This window comes from Aythya marila (assembly GCF_965140915.1).
Source record: "Aythya marila genome assembly, contig: HAP1_HAP1_SCAFFOLD_1077, whole genome shotgun sequence".
NCBI lineage: Eukaryota > Metazoa > Chordata > Aves > Anseriformes > Anatidae > Aythya > Aythya marila.
The window spans coordinates 1-16,919 of NW_028137595.1; the positions used below are offsets into that span (position 1 = coordinate 1).

Consider the following 16,919-nt stretch of genomic DNA (forward strand, 5'->3'; position numbering starts at 1 on the left):
GGCAGCCGGACTGGTGTGGGGCTCCGTACTGGTCTGGGAGCGTCCATACTGGTTTGGGGCACCCTACTGGTTTGGGGCCACCCATACTGGTTTGGGATCCCCATACTGGTCTGGGAGACCCGTACTGGTTTGGGGTCACCCATACTGGTTTCAGGACTATTCATACTGGTTTGGGATCCCCATACTGGTTTGGGGTCACCCATACTGGTTTGGGACCCCATTACTGGTTCCAGCCCCTCCCTGTACTGGTTTAGGACCACTCTTACTGGTCCCAGTCCCCCCATACTGGTTTCAGCCCCCCCATACTGGTTTAATTCCTCCCCCCAGTACTGGTTTAGGATCATTCTTTACTGGTCCCCAACCCCCCCATACTGGTTTGGGGACCCCCATACTGGTCCCAGCCCCCCGTACTGGTCCCAGTGCCCCGTACTGGTGTAGGCCGGCTCTTACTGGTCTCACTGGTCTGGGGGGCGCCGCCCCTTTAATGCGGGCTCAGGGCCCCCCCCCCGGCCCCCCCCCCCCCGCTCTCCGGGGGGGGCTCCGAGCTCCTCGGGGGGGGCGGGGCCCGGGGGGGGGCTCGGGGGGGGGCCCAGCCCCAGCAGGTCCCGGAGGGGAGGGGCAGCTCCTGGGGGACAGCAGCGTCAGGGGGCGGGGCTTAGGGGAGGGGGCGGGGCTTAGGGAGGGGGCGGGGCTTAGGGGAGGGGGCGGGGTTTGGGGAAGGGGGCGGGGCTTGGGGGAGGGGGCGGGGTTTGGGGGCTGGGGGCATTGGGGGGTCAGAGGTCATTGGGGGTAGGGGTCAGGGGTCAGGTTTGGGGGTCAGAGGTCATTGGGGGGTCAGGGGGTCAAGCGTCAGGGGTCAGGTTTGGGGGTCAGGGGTCATTGGGGGTGAGGGGTCAGGGGGTCAGGGGTCATTTTGGGGGGTCAGGGGTCACGTTTGGGGGGTCAGGGGTCATTTTGGGGACGGTCAGGTTTGGGGGGGCTCAGGGTCAGCCCAGGGGTCAGGGTGGGGTCAGAGGTCAGCTAAGGGTCAGGGGCCAGGGTAGGGGTCAGGGGTCAGGATGGGGTCAGAGGTCAGGTACAGGTCAGGGGTCAGGGAGGTGTCAGAGGTCAGGGTGGGGCGTGGGGTCAGGGGTCAGGTAGGGGTCGGGGTCAGAGGTCAGGGTGGGGTCAGGGGCCAGGTAGGGGTCAGGGGTCAGGATGGGGTCAGAGGTCAGGTAGGGGCCAGGTAGGGGTCAGAGGTCAGGGTGGGGTCAGGGGTCAGAGGTTAGGGGTCAGGGTGGGGTCAGGGGTCAGGTAGGGGTCAGGGGTCAGAGGTCACGAAGGGGTCAGGGGTCAGGTAGGTGTCAGAGGTCAGGATGGGGTCAGGGGTCAGGGTGGGGTCAGGGGTCAGGTAGGGGTCAGGGGTCAGAGGTCAGGGGTCAGGCCCCACCTGTGCGGCCGCGAGCTGCAGCAGGATGCCCTCAGCACGGCTCAGCACCTCCTCCGCGTCCAGGGGGGGGCCGGGAACGGGGGGGACCTGGGGGCGGCATCGGGATGGGGACGGGGACGGGAGGGTCCCTGACCCCAAACAGGGTCCCTGACCCCAAACAGGGTCCCTGACCCCAAACCTGGGTCCCTGACCCCAAACCTGGGTCCCTGACCCCAAACCCAGGTCCCTGACCCCAAACAGGGTCCCCGACCCTAAACCCAGCTCCCTGACCCCAAACCCGGGTCCTTGACCCCAAACAGGGTCCCTGACCCTAAACACAGGTCCCTGACCCCAAACCTGAGCCCCTGACCCTAAACCCAGGTCCTTGACCCCAAACCCGGGTCCCTGACCCCATCCCAGGGTCCCTGACCCCAAAGAGGGTCCCCGACCCCAAACAGGGTCCCTGATCCCAAACCCAGCTCCCTGACCCCAAACCCAGTTCCCTGACCCCAAACAGGGTCCCTGACCCCAAACAGGGTCCCTGACCCCAAACCCAGCTCCCTGACCCCAAACCTGGATCTCTGACCCCAAAGCTGGGTCCCTGACCCCAAACCCAGCTCCCTGACCCCAAACCCGGGTCCCTGCCCCCCCCGGTGTCCCCACCCCCATCCCTTCCCCTATACCCCCCTCCTGTCCCCCTGTCCCCACCCGTGTCCCCCCCCCCCCCAGCCCGCCCCCGCCCCCCCCACCTCGTCCCCGTCGCTGTCGCTGTCCCCGTCGTTGTCCCCGTCGCTGTCCCCCGTCCGCGCCCCCCCCGGGGCCCCCCCCGGTCCCGCTCAGCCCCCAGGATGGCGCAGGCCAAAACCAGCTGGAAATTGGGGCAGGGCAGCCGGGTCCACAGCACCTGGGGGGGGGCAAAGGGGGGGGGGCATTTGAAGGGGGGGGGTCCCCAACATCCCCAAAGCCCCCCCATGCCCCCAGAAGCCCCCCCCAATCCCCAATGCCCCCCCGATGTCCCCAGACCCCATAACCCCCCCATTCCCCCCAACCCCCCCAGACCCCATAACCCCCCCATAACCCCCCCCAAACCCCCCCAATTTCCCCAAATGCCCCCCCCACCCCCCATGATGCCCCCCATAGCCCCAAATTTTCCCCCACCCCCCGACCACCCCCACCCCCCCGATACCCCCCAACTGCCCCCACCCCCCATGACCCCCCCCGACCCCCCCATATCCCCCAATACCCCCCCAACCCCCCCCAACTCCCCCCACCCCCCGTGACCCCCCATGACCACCCCATGACCCCCATGACCCCCCCGTGACCCCCCCACCCCCCCCCCCGACCCCCCCAACCCCTCCCAACTCTCCCCCACCCCCCCATGACCCCCCGTGACCCCCCTTGACCCCCCCACCCCCCATGACTCCCATGACCCCCCCATGACCCCCCCACCCCCCCCACGCCCCCCTGACCCCCCCCCATATCCCCCCATGACCCCCCCACCCCCCCATGACCCCCATGACCCCCATGACCCCCCCATGACCCCCCCTGCCCCCCCTCACCTCGCACAGCCTCTGGCTCCCCCCCAGCCCGAAGCGGGGCAGGAAGCGGAGCTGCAGCCAGCGGCTGGCGGCGGCTGATGGGGGTCACCATGGCAACCGTCACCATAGCAACGGGCTGCCCAATCACGCGCCGCCCCGCCGCCATAGCAACGCCGCCCCGCCCACGCGTCGCCATAGCAACGCGTCGCCATGGCAACCCCGCCCCCCGCCCCGCCCACGCGTCGCCATGGCAACCCCGCCCCCGCCCCGTCATAGGAACCCCGCCCCGCCCACTCGTCGCTATAGCAACGCGTCGCCATGGCAACCCCGCCCCGCCCACGCGTCGCCATGGCAACCCCGCCCCCGCCGCCGCGGGAAGCCGCCGCCATGGCAACGCCCGGCAAGTGGGCGGGGCTAAGCGTTACCATGGCGACGCTGCGCCCATAGCAACGGGGCCTACTAGGAAGTGCCCCCCCAGGGCTGGTTTTGGGGCGTTTTGTTGCTTTTTTGGGGGTTTGCGGGGTCCTGCAACCCCACGGGGCTGGTTTTGGGGTGAATTCCCCAGTTTTAGTGTCACCTTTCTGTCTCCCTAAGGGCTGCTTTGGGGCCATTTCCTCTGACTTTGGGGCGCTGCAATGCCCCACACCCCCCAGGAAGCTCATTTTGGGGCCGTTTCCCCCATTTTGGGGTACCAAATTAATTCTATACCCCCCGTAGGACCAATTTTGGGTCATTTCCCAGCATTTTCGGGTACCAAATCAACCCTACAACTCCCATAGAACCAATATGGGGCCATTTCTCCCAATTTTGGGCACCCCTAAACCCCACAGCCCCCTAAACCCATTTTGGGGCCATTTCCCCCATTTTTAGGACACCCCCTAACCCCCCCAGCCCCAATTCGGGCCCATTTCCCCCATTGCCCCCCCAGCCCCCCTCCCCAGCCCCAATTTGGGGCCACCTCCCCCCTCCCCATCCCCCCCCTCTATTTTTGGGGCTAATTCCCGTGATTTTGGGTACGTACCCGGGGGGTGCCCCCTCCCCGGCTCCAGCACCCGCAGGAGCTGCCCCAGGAGCCCCCGCTGCCGCCTCAGCCCCTCCCGCGTCGGCCCGAAATTACCCCCTGGCGGGGGCAAAAAAATAACAAAAAATGGATAAATTAGGAAAAAAACTTTGCCCCCCCCTCCCAGGACCCCCAAAAAAACAAAATTCCCATTTTTGGGGTCGCAAAAGTGCTGCTTTTAGGGGTATTTTTGCCCTTTTGGGGTCATGGTTTAGGACCCCCCATTTTGTGGTCTGCCCCCCCCAATTTTGGGGTCCAAGTTTTGGGTTTCTCCCCATTTTTGGGTCAATCCCACCATTTTTGGGTCACCCCCATTTTGGGTTTATTCCCCCCATTTTGGGGTCCTGATTTAGGGGCCCCCCCCATTTTGGGCTCCCCCCCAATTTTAGGGTCTGGGTTTTGGGTCCCCCCCACCCCATTTTGGGCTCTGCCCCCCCCCCAATTTTGGGGTTTCCAGTTTAGGGTTTCTCCCCATTTTTGGGGTCAATCCCCCCATTTTTGGGTCACCCCCATTTTGGGGGCCCGGTTTTGCCCCCCCCCCCCATTTTAGGGTCCCCTTTTCACCCCCTTTAGGGCCCCCCCCCTCCCATTTTGGTCCCATTTTTACCCCCAAATTTTGGGTTTCCCCCCAATTTCCCCCCAATTTTGGGGTCCCCCAATTTCGGGGTGCCCCCCCCGTTCCGGGGTGCCCCCCCCAAATTTTGGGGTGCCCCCCCCCCTCACCACGGCCTCCATGACGTGGCAGAAACCCCAAAAGGCCTCGGCGGGGGGGGGGCAGGCGGCCACCAGGGGGGCCAGGAGCTCGGCCATGCCCCGCACGTAGCCTGGGGGGGGGGGGGGGGGGCAGAATTAATTGGGGGGGGGGTCACCAGCACACCCCCCCCACGGACCCCCCCCCCAAATACCACCCCCAGGACCCCCCAGGAGTTCCCAGCTTCTCAGGACCCCCCAGGACCCCCCCAGGACCCCCCCAACCCCCCCCCCAGGGCCCCCCCTTACCCGCCCAAGACCCCCAAGACCGCCAGGACCCCCCAAGACCCCCCCCCCAGACCCCCCTAGGCCCCCCCATACCCCCCCAAATCCCCCCCAACCCCTCCCAGACCCCCCCTGGGCCCCCCCCAAGACCCCCTCAAGGCCCCCCAAACCCCCCCAGGACCCCCCCAGGACCCCCCCAATCCCCTCCAAACCCCCCCAAATCCCCCCCAAGCCCCCCCCAAACCCCCAGGAGCCCCCCAGGCCCCCTCCCAACCCCCCCAGACCCCCCCAGAAGACCCCCCCAAACCCCCCAAGACTCCCAGGACCCCCCCAAATCCCCCCCAAGACCCCTCCAACTCTCTCCCAACCCTCCCCAAGACACCCAGGACCCCCCCAGGCCCCCCAAGACCCCCCCAAGACCCCCCCAATCCCCTCCAAATCCCCCCCAAACCCCCCCAGGACCCCCCCAAATCCCCTCCAACCCACCCCAAATCCCCCCAGGAGCCCTCCAAGACCCCCCCAACCCCCCCCAACCCCCCTCCAGGACCCCCCCAATCCCCTCCAACCCCCCCCAAACCCCCCCAGGACCCCCCCAGACCCCCCCCAATCCTCCCCAACCCCCCCCCAAGACCCCAAGGACCCCCCCAAATCCCCCCCAACCCCTCCCAGACCCCCTTTGGGCCCCCCCCAAACCCCCCCAACCCCCCCCCATACCCCCCCAGGCCCCCTCCCAACTCCCCCAGGACCCTCCCAGACCCCCCCCAAACCCCCCCAGCCCCCCCAGGACCCCCCCAAGACCCCCCCAATCCCCCCAAATCCCCCCTAACCCCCCCCAAATCCCCCCAATCCCCCCCTAAACCCCCCAACCCCCCCCAAATCCCCCCAAGACCCCCCCAACCCCCCCCAAGACCCCCCCAAATCCCCCCCAGGACCCCCCCAGGACCCCCCCGGGCCCCCCCCACGCACCCATGTCGAAGTGGTACATGCAGTAGGTGAGCAGCACCTCGCGCAGCGTCGCCACCGGCACCTCGGGGGGGCACCGCGCCAAATCCCGCTCTGGGGGGGGCACCGGGGGGTTGGCGTGACCCCAAAAGGGATTTGGGGGAGCCGGGATGGGGGCGGGGGCGGGAACCCCATTAATGAGGTTTTGGGGAAAAAGAGGGCAGATTTGGGCTCCGTGGGGAAAGTTTTGGGGGGACATGGGGGGGTTGGGGGGGGTTTGGGGTGCAGGGGGGGCAGTTTTGGGGACCCCATTGATCGGATTTTGGGGTGTAATGGTAGGGTTTGGGGACCCCATGAATGAGGTTTTGGGGCGCAATTGGGTAAATTTGGGGTCACGCTGAAATAGGTTTTTTGGGGGGCTGGGGGGCGGGTTTGGGGGGATGTGGGGAGGATTTGGGGGGGCATGGGGGCAGGGCTGGGGACCCCATGGAGCACGTTTTGGGGTCTATGGATGGGATTTGGGGTCCCATTAAGCAGGATTTGGGGTCAATGGGGCAGGATTTGGGGTCCATGGGGGCAGGATTTGGGGCTCTATGGGGCAGAATTTGGGGCTATGGGTCAGAATTTGGGGCTCTATGGGGCAGAATTTGGGGTTATATGGGGCAGGATTTGGGGCCCTATGGGGCAGGATTTGGTGCTGTATGGGGCAGGATTTAGGGCTCTGTAGGGCAGGTTTTGGGTCTCTATGGGTCAGGTTTTGGGGCCCTATAGGGCAGGATTTGGGGTTCCATGGGGCAGAATTTGGGCTCCATGGGGCAGGATTTGGGGCAGGATTTGGGGTCAATGGGGCAGATTTGGGGTTCCATGGGGCAGGATTTGGGGTCCATGGGGCAGGATTTGGGGCAGGATTTGGGTTATATGGGGCAGGATTTGGGGTCAATGGGGCAGGATTTGGGGTCAATGGGGCAGGATTTGGATCTCTATGGGTCAGGTTTTGGGGCCCTATAGGGCAGGTTTTGGGGCTCTATAGGGCAGGATTTGGGGTCAATGGGGCAGGATTTGGGGCAGGATTTGGGGTCAATGGGGCAGGATTTGGGGCTCACCCATGCGGTGCCGGTACCCCCTGAGCACGCGGTTCCTGCGCTCCTGCTCCGGGCTCAGCGAGCGCCACTGCAGCCGCATGCGCTGGTACGACGCCCTGGGGGGGGGCACGCGTGTTATTGCGTGTTATCGCATGTCATAGCATGTTATCACATGTTATCGCGTGTTATCACGTGTTATTGCATGTTATCATATGTTATAGTGTTATTGCATGTTATGAAATGTTGCGTGTTATCACGTGTTATCATGTTATCCCGTGTTAAGGCATGTTATCCTATGTTATTGTGTGTTATGGCATGTTATCACGTGTTATAGCAAGTTATCATGTGTTATAGCATGTTACCATGTGTTATAGCAGGTTATGGTGTGTTATAGCATGTTATCACGTGTTATAGCATGTTACCACATGTCATAGCATGTTATCGTGTTATGGCATGTTATCGTGTGTTTTAGCATGTTATCATATGTCATAAAATGTTATCATGTGTTATTACATGTCATAGCACGTTATCGTATGTTATCCCATTATTGCATGCTATCACATGTTCTCGTGTATTATCACGTGTTGTGTTATCACGTGTCATAGCATGTTATCACCTGTTATCGGGTGGCATAGCATGTTATCCCGTGTTATCCCATGTTAGCCCATGTTATTCCGTGTTATCACGTGTTCTCACACGCCATCCCATGTTATCACGCATCAGCGCCCCCTCCCCCACCCCAAAGCCTTCACCCCCCTCCTCCCCCTGCCTCCCCCAGCCCCCATTTCCCCTCCCCCATCTTCCCCCATTAAGCCCCCCCCCACCCCACGACCCCCCCCATAGCACCCCCAGACCCCCTCCATGTCCCCCCCCACCCCATAACCCCCCATGGCCCCCCCCACACCCCCCAACCCCCTCCATGACCCCCCCATTCCCCCCTATGACCCCCCCTTGCCCCCCTATGACCCCCCCATACCCCCCCATACCCCCCCCAACCCCCCCATGACCCCCCCGTGCCCCCCCCCGCCCCCCTCACCTCCTGTCCCTCTCCCCGTCGGGGTCCCGCGCCCCCCCCCACGCCCGCAGCCCCAGCAGCCGGGGCCAGGCCTCGGGGCGGGCCTCGGGGGTCAGCCCCTGGGGGGAGGAGCCTCGTCAGGACACGCCCCCTTCCGCTGACCACGCCCCCTTTTCGTTAACCACGCCCCCTTCCCGTTAACCACGCCCCCAGCCATTGGCCACGCCCCCTCCCTAACCCCGCACCCCCTCCCACCCAGCCCCACCCTAGTGTAAGCCCCGCCCCCTTCACAAGCCCCGCCCCCGCATCCCAATAGCCCCACCCACCAGACGCACTCCTCCCAGTAGCCCCGCCCCCTCTGATTAGCCACGCCCCCTCAAAGAACCCCGCCCACTTAACAGTAACCCCACCCCTCACAGGAGCCAACCCCATGCAACAGCCACGCCCCTCCTGCTAGCCACGCCCCTCCACGTTAACCACGCCCCCTTGTTATAGCCCCACCCCCACCGGTAGCCACACCCCCTTCCAGTAGCCCCACCCACTCCTATAGCACCCCAGTCCACGCCCCCTCCCATTAGCCCCTCCCACCCATTAGCCCCACCCCTTCCCATTACCCCCTCCAATCAGCTCCACCCCTCCCCTGTAGCCCCACCCCCTCCCAGTAGCCCCGCCCCTCGCGGTAGCCCCGCCCCCTCAGGCCCCGCCCCTCACCCCGCGGAAGATTCGCTGCCGCATCCCCCTCGGGGTCCAGGCTCCGCCCCTCCGCGTCCAGGCTCCGCCCCCACTCCTCCAGCGTCACCGGGGGGCCCCGCGGGGGGGAGGGGCGGGGCCCCAGCGTCACCTGGGGGCGGGGCCAATCAAACCCCACCCCTCTTGGCCCCACCCACCCCCTGGCCCCACCCCCTCCCAGCTGCAGGCCCTCCTAGCCCCGCCCCCTGCACCCATGACCCCGCCCACCCTGGCCACACCCCCACTGTCCCGACCCTTCATGGCCCCGCCCCTGTCTGGACCCGCCCTCGTGGCCCCGCCCAACCAGCTCCGCCCCCCACAGCTCCTGGCCCCGCCCCTTTCCTGGCCCCTCCCCCGTGTTGGCCCCACCACCACATCCTGGCCACGCCCCTTTCAACGAGGCCCCGCCCCTCATGGCCCCACCCATTCCCCCTGCCCCCACCCACCCAGGCCCCGCCCCTTCCTGGCCCCGCCCCCTCCAACCAGCCCCCGCCCTTTCATGACTCCGCCCCCTGACTCCACCCATCCAAGCCCCGCCCCCTCCCACCCCTCCCGCCCCCCATCCCAGCCAGGCCCCGCCCCTCACGGCCCCGCCCCCTTCACCCAGGCCCCACCCCTTCCCACCCTTCCTGACCCCGCCCCCTCCACCCATGCCCCGCCCCCCCCCGTTGTCCCCGCCCACTCACGCAGGTGATGACCTCGAAGGGCGGCTCCGCCTCCTGCTCAGGCCCCGCCCCCGGCCCCGCCCCCTGGCCCCGCCCCCCCAGCAGCCGGCTCAGCCCCCCCACGGTGGCCGCATACGGAGCCTGCAGCAGGCGCTGGGGGGGGGGGGGGGGGGGTCAGGACCCCTGGGGACCCCCCCCAAAATGACCCCCCCCCAAAATTAACCCCCCCCCCAATTGACCCCCCCTTTGGGGCCCCCCCCGGACCCCAAATTTAACCCCTGGAGTCCCCCTGCCCCCCCCAAAAAGCCCCCCCCCCAAATTGAACCCCCCCCCTCAAATTGACCCCCCGCAATTACCCCCCCAAATTGCCCCCCCCCCAAATTGACCCCCCTCTTGGATCCCCCCCCCCAAATTGCCCCCCCCCGTACCCATAATTAACCCCCCCGCCCCCAAAATTTAACCCCTGCAGCCCCCCCCATTGCCCCCCCCCAAATTCCCCCCCCCCAAAGTGCCCCCCCCCCCACCAGGAGCCCCCCCCATTGCCCCCCCCCATCACCAGACCCCCCCTTTTGGACCCCCAAAATTACCCCCCCCATTGCCCCCCCCCATTGAACCCCCCCATAAAGGACCCCCCCAGGACCCCCCCATGAGACCCCCCCCCAAATAACCCCCCTCAAAACTCCTCCCCCATATACCCCCCCAAAGACCCCCCCCCAAAAGAGCCCCCCCCAAAAGACCCCCCCCAAGAGCCCCCCCCCCATTTAGGGACCCCCCCCATAAGCCCCCCCCCCCCCTTTTTGCCCCCCCCTCACCGTCACCAGCCCGGGCGAGGGGGGGTCCGGGGGGGGGGCGCTGTCGTCGCCCACCAGCAGCAGCCGGGGGTCGCGGGGGCACCTGGGGGGGGGGCGGGGGGGGCACAAAAATAACCCCTGGGGGCCCCCCCCAAAAATTCCCCCCCACCCAAATGCCCTCCCCCAATTCACCCTCCCCCAATGTGCCCCCCCCAAATGCCCCCTCCCTGAAGCCCCCCCCAAATTGCCCCCCCCCGGGTGACCCCCCAAATTGCCTCCCCCCAAATCCCCCCACCCCCCAGAAATCCCCCCCCGGGTGCCCCCCCCCCACAAATCCCCCCCCAAATTGCCCCCCCCCGGGTTCCTCCCCCCCCCAAATCCCCCCCCCAAATTGCCCTCCCCCAAATTGCCCCCCCCGGGTGACCCCCCCCAAACTGCCCCCCTCAAATCCCTCCTCCCCAAAGGCCCCCCCCCCCAAATCCCCCCCCCCAAATCCCCCCCTCCCCCAATTGCCCCCCCCGGGTGACCCCCCCCAAATCCCCCCTCCCCAAATCCCCCCCCCCAAACTGCCCCCCCTCCCCAAATCCCCCCCCCCCAATTGCCCCCCCCCCGGGTTCCTCCCCCCCCCAAATCCCCCCCCCCCAAATTACCCCCCCCCAAACTGCCCCCCCCCCAAAGTGCCCCCCCCCACTCACGGCCGCAGCCTCCCCCCCATTCTCCGGAGCAGGCGGCGCTGCCCCCCCCGGGGCAGGAGCAGGGGGGGGGGGCAGGGCCCCCCCCGGGGCAGCAGCACCAGCAGGGGGGGGCCCAGCCCGGGGGGGCCCCGGCGCAGCCCCCGCAGCTCCCCCAGCCCCAGGCGGAACGCGGACACCGGGCCCCCTGCGGGGGGGGCTCCCAGTTCAGACCAGTGACGACCAGTTCGGACCAGTGCCGACCAGTAACCTCCCAGTGAAACCCCCAGTACCTCCCAGTACCTCCCAGTTCCGACCAGTGCCAACCAGTAACCTCCCAGTGCCCCCCCAGTACCTCCCAGTGCCCCCCCAGTACCTCCCAGTAACCTCCCAGTGCCCTTCCAGTTCGGACCAGTGACGACCAGTAACCTCCCAGTGCCCCCCCAGTACCTCCCAGTGCCCCCCCAGTACCTCCCAGTACCTCCCAGTTCCGACCAGTTCTGACCAGTGACGACCAGTAACCTCCCAATGCCACCCCCATTCATCCCAGTGTCCCCCCAGTGCCTCCCAGTTCAGACCAGTACCTCCCGGTACTTCCCAGTATCCCCTCCAGTGCCTCCCAGTGCCCAACCAGTGCCTCCCAGTTCGGACCAGTACCTCCCAGCAACCTCCCAGTGCCCGCCCAGTACCTCCCACTACCACCCAGTGCCTCCCAGTTCGGACCAGTGCCTCCCAGTAACCTCCCAGTACCACCCAGTGCCCCTCCAGTTCACCCCAGTTCCTCCCAGTTCCTCCCAGTTCGGATCAGTACCTCCCAGTATCTCCCAGTACCTCCCAGTATCCCCCCCAGTACCTCCCAGTACCTCCCAGTGCTCTCCCAGTTCATCCCAGTACCTCCCAGTGCCTCCCAGTACCACCCAGTGCCCTCCCAGTTCAGCCCAGTGCCCCCCAGTAACCTCCCAGTATCCCCTCCAGTACCTCCCAGTACCCCCCAGTGCCCACCCAGTCCCTCCCAGTACCTCCCAGTGCTCCTCCAGTTCATCCCAGTGCCACCCCAGTACCTCCCAGTTCCTCCCAGTGCCCACCCAGTGCCTCCCAGTGCCCCCCCAGTTCATCCCAGTTCCTCCCAGTGCCCCCCAGTACCTCCCAGTACCACCCCAGTACCTCCCAGTGCCCACCCAATACATCCCAGTGCCCACCGAGTGCCTCCCAGTGCCCCCCCCAGTTCATCCCAGTCCCTCCCAGTGTCCGTACCGGGGCTGGGGGGGTGCCGCAGGGGGGGGCTCAGCACGGCCCAGTCGGGCTCAAAGCCGGGGTCGGGGGGCTCGTCCTGGGGGGGCAGCGGGGGGTGACTGGGAGGGACTGGGAGGGGACTGGGGGGGATACTGGGAGGGACTGGGAGGGACTGGGAGGGGACCGGGGGGGGTACTTGGGGTTACTGGGGGGTACTGGGAGGGACTGGGAGGGGACTGGGGGGATACTGGGAGGGATTGGGAGGGACTGGAGGGTACTGGAAGGAACTGGAGGGGTACTGGGAAGGATGGGGAGGGACTGGGAGGGTACGGGGGGGGTACTGGGGGTTACTGGGGGGTACTGGGAGGGGACTGGGAGGGACTGGGAGGGACTGGGAGGCACTGGGGTCCCACCTCATCCTCGGGGGGCTCGCCCGGCTCCTCGTGGGGATCCCACTGCAGGATCAGGTCCTCGGGCTGCACGGCACCAGTACAGACCAGTATAAACCAGTATGCACCAGTACAGACCTGCAAGCCCCCTTCTCTCCCGCTCCCAGCCCCCCCGCCCAGCCCAGTCTCCCCCAGTGCCTCCCAGTGTCCCCAGTTCCCTCCCAGTGCCCCTCATTTCATTCCCAGTACTCCCCAGTTCCATCCCAGTTCTTCCCCCCCACCCTCCCAGTCCCTCCCAGTATCCCCAGTTCATTCTCAGTTCCCCCTCCCACTCCGTCCCAGTGCCTCCAGTCCCACCCTGTCCCTCCCAGTTCCCTCCCAGTTCCCCCCCAGCCCCTCCCAGTACCCCCAGTCCCTCCCAGTATCCCCCCAGTCCTCCCCAATTCCCCCCTAGTTCCCTCCCAGTGCCCCCCAGTCCCTCCCAGTGCCATCCACTTCCCTCCCAGTCCCTCCCAGTCCCCTCCAGTTCCCTCCCAGTCCTTCCCAGTGCTCCCAGTACCCACCCCCTGCAGCAGCCGCAGGGTCCCCACCACCCCCTCCTGGGGGGGGCCGGAGCGCAGCCGGGGGAGGGCGCGGACGCCGTCGAGGAGCAGCAGGACCTGGGGGCGATGACGTCATCAATGACATCATTATCATCATTATCGTGATCCTCGTTATCATCGTCATCGTTATCGGCGTTATCATTGTCGTTATCGCCCCTATCGGCATTATCATCTAAATTATCGGCTCTATCGTCATCAATATCGTCGATATCGTCGTTATCGTCATCGTTATCATCGTTATCGTCATCATCATTATTGTTATGTTGTCGTTATTGTCGTTATTGTCATCAATATCATCGATATCGTCGTTATCATCATCGTTATCATCATTATCGTTATTGGCATTGTTGTTATTGTCACTATTATCATCAATATCGTCATTGATGTTGTCATTATCGTCATCGTTATCGGCATTATCATTGTCGTTATCGTCACTATCAGCATTATCATCTAAATTATCATCTCTATCGTCATCAATATCATTGATATCGTCGTCATCGTCATCATCGTTATCATCATTATTGTTATATTGTCACTATCGTCATAAATATCACTGATATCATCGTTATCATCATCGTTATCATCGTTATCGTCATTGTCATTGTCATTATTGTCACTATCGTCATTGTCATCGGCAGTATTGTCACTATTGTCATCAATATCGTCATTGATATTGTCATTATCGTCATCGTTATCGGCATTGTCATTGTCATTATTGCCACTATCGTCATTGGCAACGGCATTATCATCGCTATTGTCTTCAATATCGTTGATATCGTCGTTATCAACACCATTATCATCATTATCGTTATTGGCATTGTCGTTATCGTCACTATTGTCATTGTCATCGGCATTATCATCACTATTATCGTCAATATCGTCATTGATATAGTCATTATCGTCATCGTTATCAGCATTGTCATTGTCGTTATCGCCACTATCATCTGCATTATTGTCTCTATTGTCGTCAATATCAGCGATATCATCGTTATCATCATCATTGTTATCATTACCGACATCATCGTCATCATCGTTATCGTCATTATTGTCATTGGCATTAGCATTATCGTCACTATTGTCATCAATATCGTTGATATCGTCGTTATCAACATCGTTATCATCGTTATCGTTATTGTCATTGTCGTTATCGTCACTATCATTGTTGTCATCAGCATTATTATCACTATTGTCATCAATATCGTCACTGATATTGTCATTATCGTCATCGTTATCGGCATTGTCGTTGTCGTTATCATCACTATCAGCATTATCATCTACATTATCGTCTCTATTGTCATCAATATCAGCGATATCGTCGTTATCATCATCATTGTTATCATTATCGAGATCATTGTCATCATTCTTGTCATCATCGTCATCATCGTTATCGTCATTATTGTCATTGTCATTGTCATTATCATCACTATCATCATTGGCATCGGCATTATCGTCGCTATTGTCATCAATATCGTTGATATCGCCGTTATCGTCATCATTATCGTCATCATCGTCATCGTCGTTATCATCATTATTGTTATATTGTCGCTATCGTCATCAATATCGTTGATATCGTCATTATCATCATCATTATCATCGTTATCACCAGTATTACCGTCAGTATCCTCGTTATCGTCATCATCATTAATGTTATCTTCATCACTGTCATCGTTATCGTCACTATCGCCATCGTTATCATCATCGTTATTGTTGTCATTGACCATTATCATTATTGTCATCGTTATTGTCATCGCGTCATTGTCACTGTCGTTATTGTCATTATCGTTATCGTCATTAGCATCATCGTTATCGTCACTAATATTATCAATATCCCCATTGATAACTGCCTTATCGTCATCGTTATCGTCATTATCGTCATTATCGTTATCGTTGTTGTCGTCGACGTCATTGTTGTCATCATCGCCGTCATTTTTATTGTCATTATCGCCATTATTGTCATTATTGTCATTATCGTGATTATTGTCACTATCGCGATCAATGTCCTCATTATCGCCGTCTCGTTATCGCCGTCGTTATCGCTATCGCCATTGTTATCGCCATTGTCATCGTCATCGCCCTCATTGTCACCCGTTGGTGACGTCACCCGTCAATGACGTCACCGCCATTGTCACCGGTGATCATCGTTACCATACCCGACAATGACGTCAGCACCAGTGCCACCCAGTACAGACCAGTCCGAACTGGTGCCACCACCACCGGTGTTGTCCAGTGACTCCCAGTACCCCCCAGTGCCATGACCAGTGCCTCCCAGTGTCTCCCAGTACCTCCCAGTGTCCCAACCAGTGCCTCCCAGTATGTTCCAGTACCACCCAGTGCCCTCCAGTGTCTCCCAGTGCTCCCCAGTTCCACCACCAGTGCCACCAGTTCCAGCACCAGTCTGTCCCAGTATCTTCCAGTGCCACCACCAGTGCCCCCCAGTCGCTCCCAGTCTGTCCCAGTGCCACCCAGTGCCACCCCCAGCGCCCCCCAGTCCGTCCCAGTCTGTCCCAGTCCGTCCCAGTCTCTCCTAGCGCCCCCCGCCCCCTCCCCTCTGACGTCACGCCCGGTGCCACCGCCCCCCGACCCCCGCCGGTGACGTCACGCGCCGCGCGGTCACGTGGTGCCGGCCCTCACCCGCTCGCCCTCCGCCTCCATCCTCCAGCCGCCTCCGCTCCGCCCCCGCGCGTCACTTCCGCCCGCAAAGCCCCGCCCCTTCCCCGAACTATTGGGCGGGGCTGCGGAGTGACGTCACCGCTCCGCCGCCATTTTGGGGCTGGGCGCCGCCATCTTGGCAGGGAGGCGGGCTGCGCCATCTTGGGGGCGGGCGGCGCCATCTTGGGGCAGGGCGACGCCATCTTGGGGCAGGGCGACGCCATGTTGGTGGGGGCGACGCCATGTTGGAAACGGGCGGCGCCATGTTGGTGGGGGCGGTGCCATCTTGAGGCCGGGTGGCGCCATGTTGGGGCCGGGCGGCGCCATCTTGGGGCCGGGCGACGCCATCTTGGGGCCGGGCGAAGCGGAGGGGGCGTGGCCGGTGGGGGTCAGAGGTCATGCGTGACGTCAGGCGGGCGCGCGGCGGGGGGGGCCCCGGGGAGCGGCGGAGCCCGGGCAGGTAACGGGCGGCGCGGGACGGGACGGGGCGGGCGGCGGCGCCGTCGTGACGTCACGCGTGACGTCACCGGCCGGCGCCCACGGCACGCGCGAGGCCCCGCCCACGGGACCCCCTCCCCCGCGACCCCCTCCCGGAGCCCCCAGTACAGACCAGCGGCTCCCAGTCCTCCCAGTGCCCCCCCCCACACCGGGACCCTTCCTGGACCCCAGCCCCCACCCAGTGCCCCCAGACCTCCCAGTGACCCCCCAGTGACCCCCAACACCCCCCAGTACCCCCCATAGCCCCTCCCCAGCCCCCCCCAGACCCCAGTTCCCCCCCCAGCCCCTCCAGTACCCCCCAGTAACCCCAGTTCCCCCCCCCAGGCCAATGGCAGCTCAGCAGCGGGAGCTCTGGGGACCCCCAGTACCCCCAATACCCCCCATAGCCCCCCATTACCCCCCCAAATCCCCCCAGTGCCCCCCCAAAACCCCCCAGTAACCCCTCCCAGCCCCTCCCAGTAACCCCCAGTAACCCCCAGTTCCCCCTCCCAGGCCGATGACAGCTCAGGGACCCCCAGTACCCCACTATAGCCCCCCAATACCCCCATTACCTCCCCAAATCCCCCCAAAACCCCTCAGTAACCCCCCCAGCCCCTCCCAGTACCGTAACCCCAGTTCCCCCCCCCAGGCCGATGGCAGCTCAGCAGCGGGAGCTCTGGGACCCCCAGTACC

At 63.6% G+C, this 16,919-nt stretch overlaps 1 protein-coding gene across 1 annotated transcript; it reads right to left on the bottom strand.

Annotated features, from left to right (window-relative positions):
* Positions 1-459: 459 nt before the first annotated feature.
* LOC309890704 (TBC1 domain family member 17-like) lies at positions 460-16,305 on the bottom strand (the record flags this gene model as incomplete). Its single annotated transcript, XM_082785131.1, is given in 21 exon segments — positions 460-619; positions 622-625; positions 1,430-1,516; positions 2,172-2,312; positions 2,968-3,041; positions 3,968-4,066; positions 4,729-4,830; positions 5,948-6,037; positions 7,027-7,121; positions 8,042-8,139; positions 8,528-8,564; positions 8,732-8,861; positions 8,962-9,020; positions 9,504-9,567; positions 9,971-9,980; positions 10,227-10,308; positions 10,901-11,084; positions 12,131-12,206; positions 12,523-12,585; positions 13,062-13,157; positions 15,732-16,305. Coding segments are annotated over 21 exon segments (1,772 nt in total), but the record flags the coding sequence as incomplete, so codon positions are not given.
* Positions 16,306-16,919: the final 614 nt, after the last annotated feature.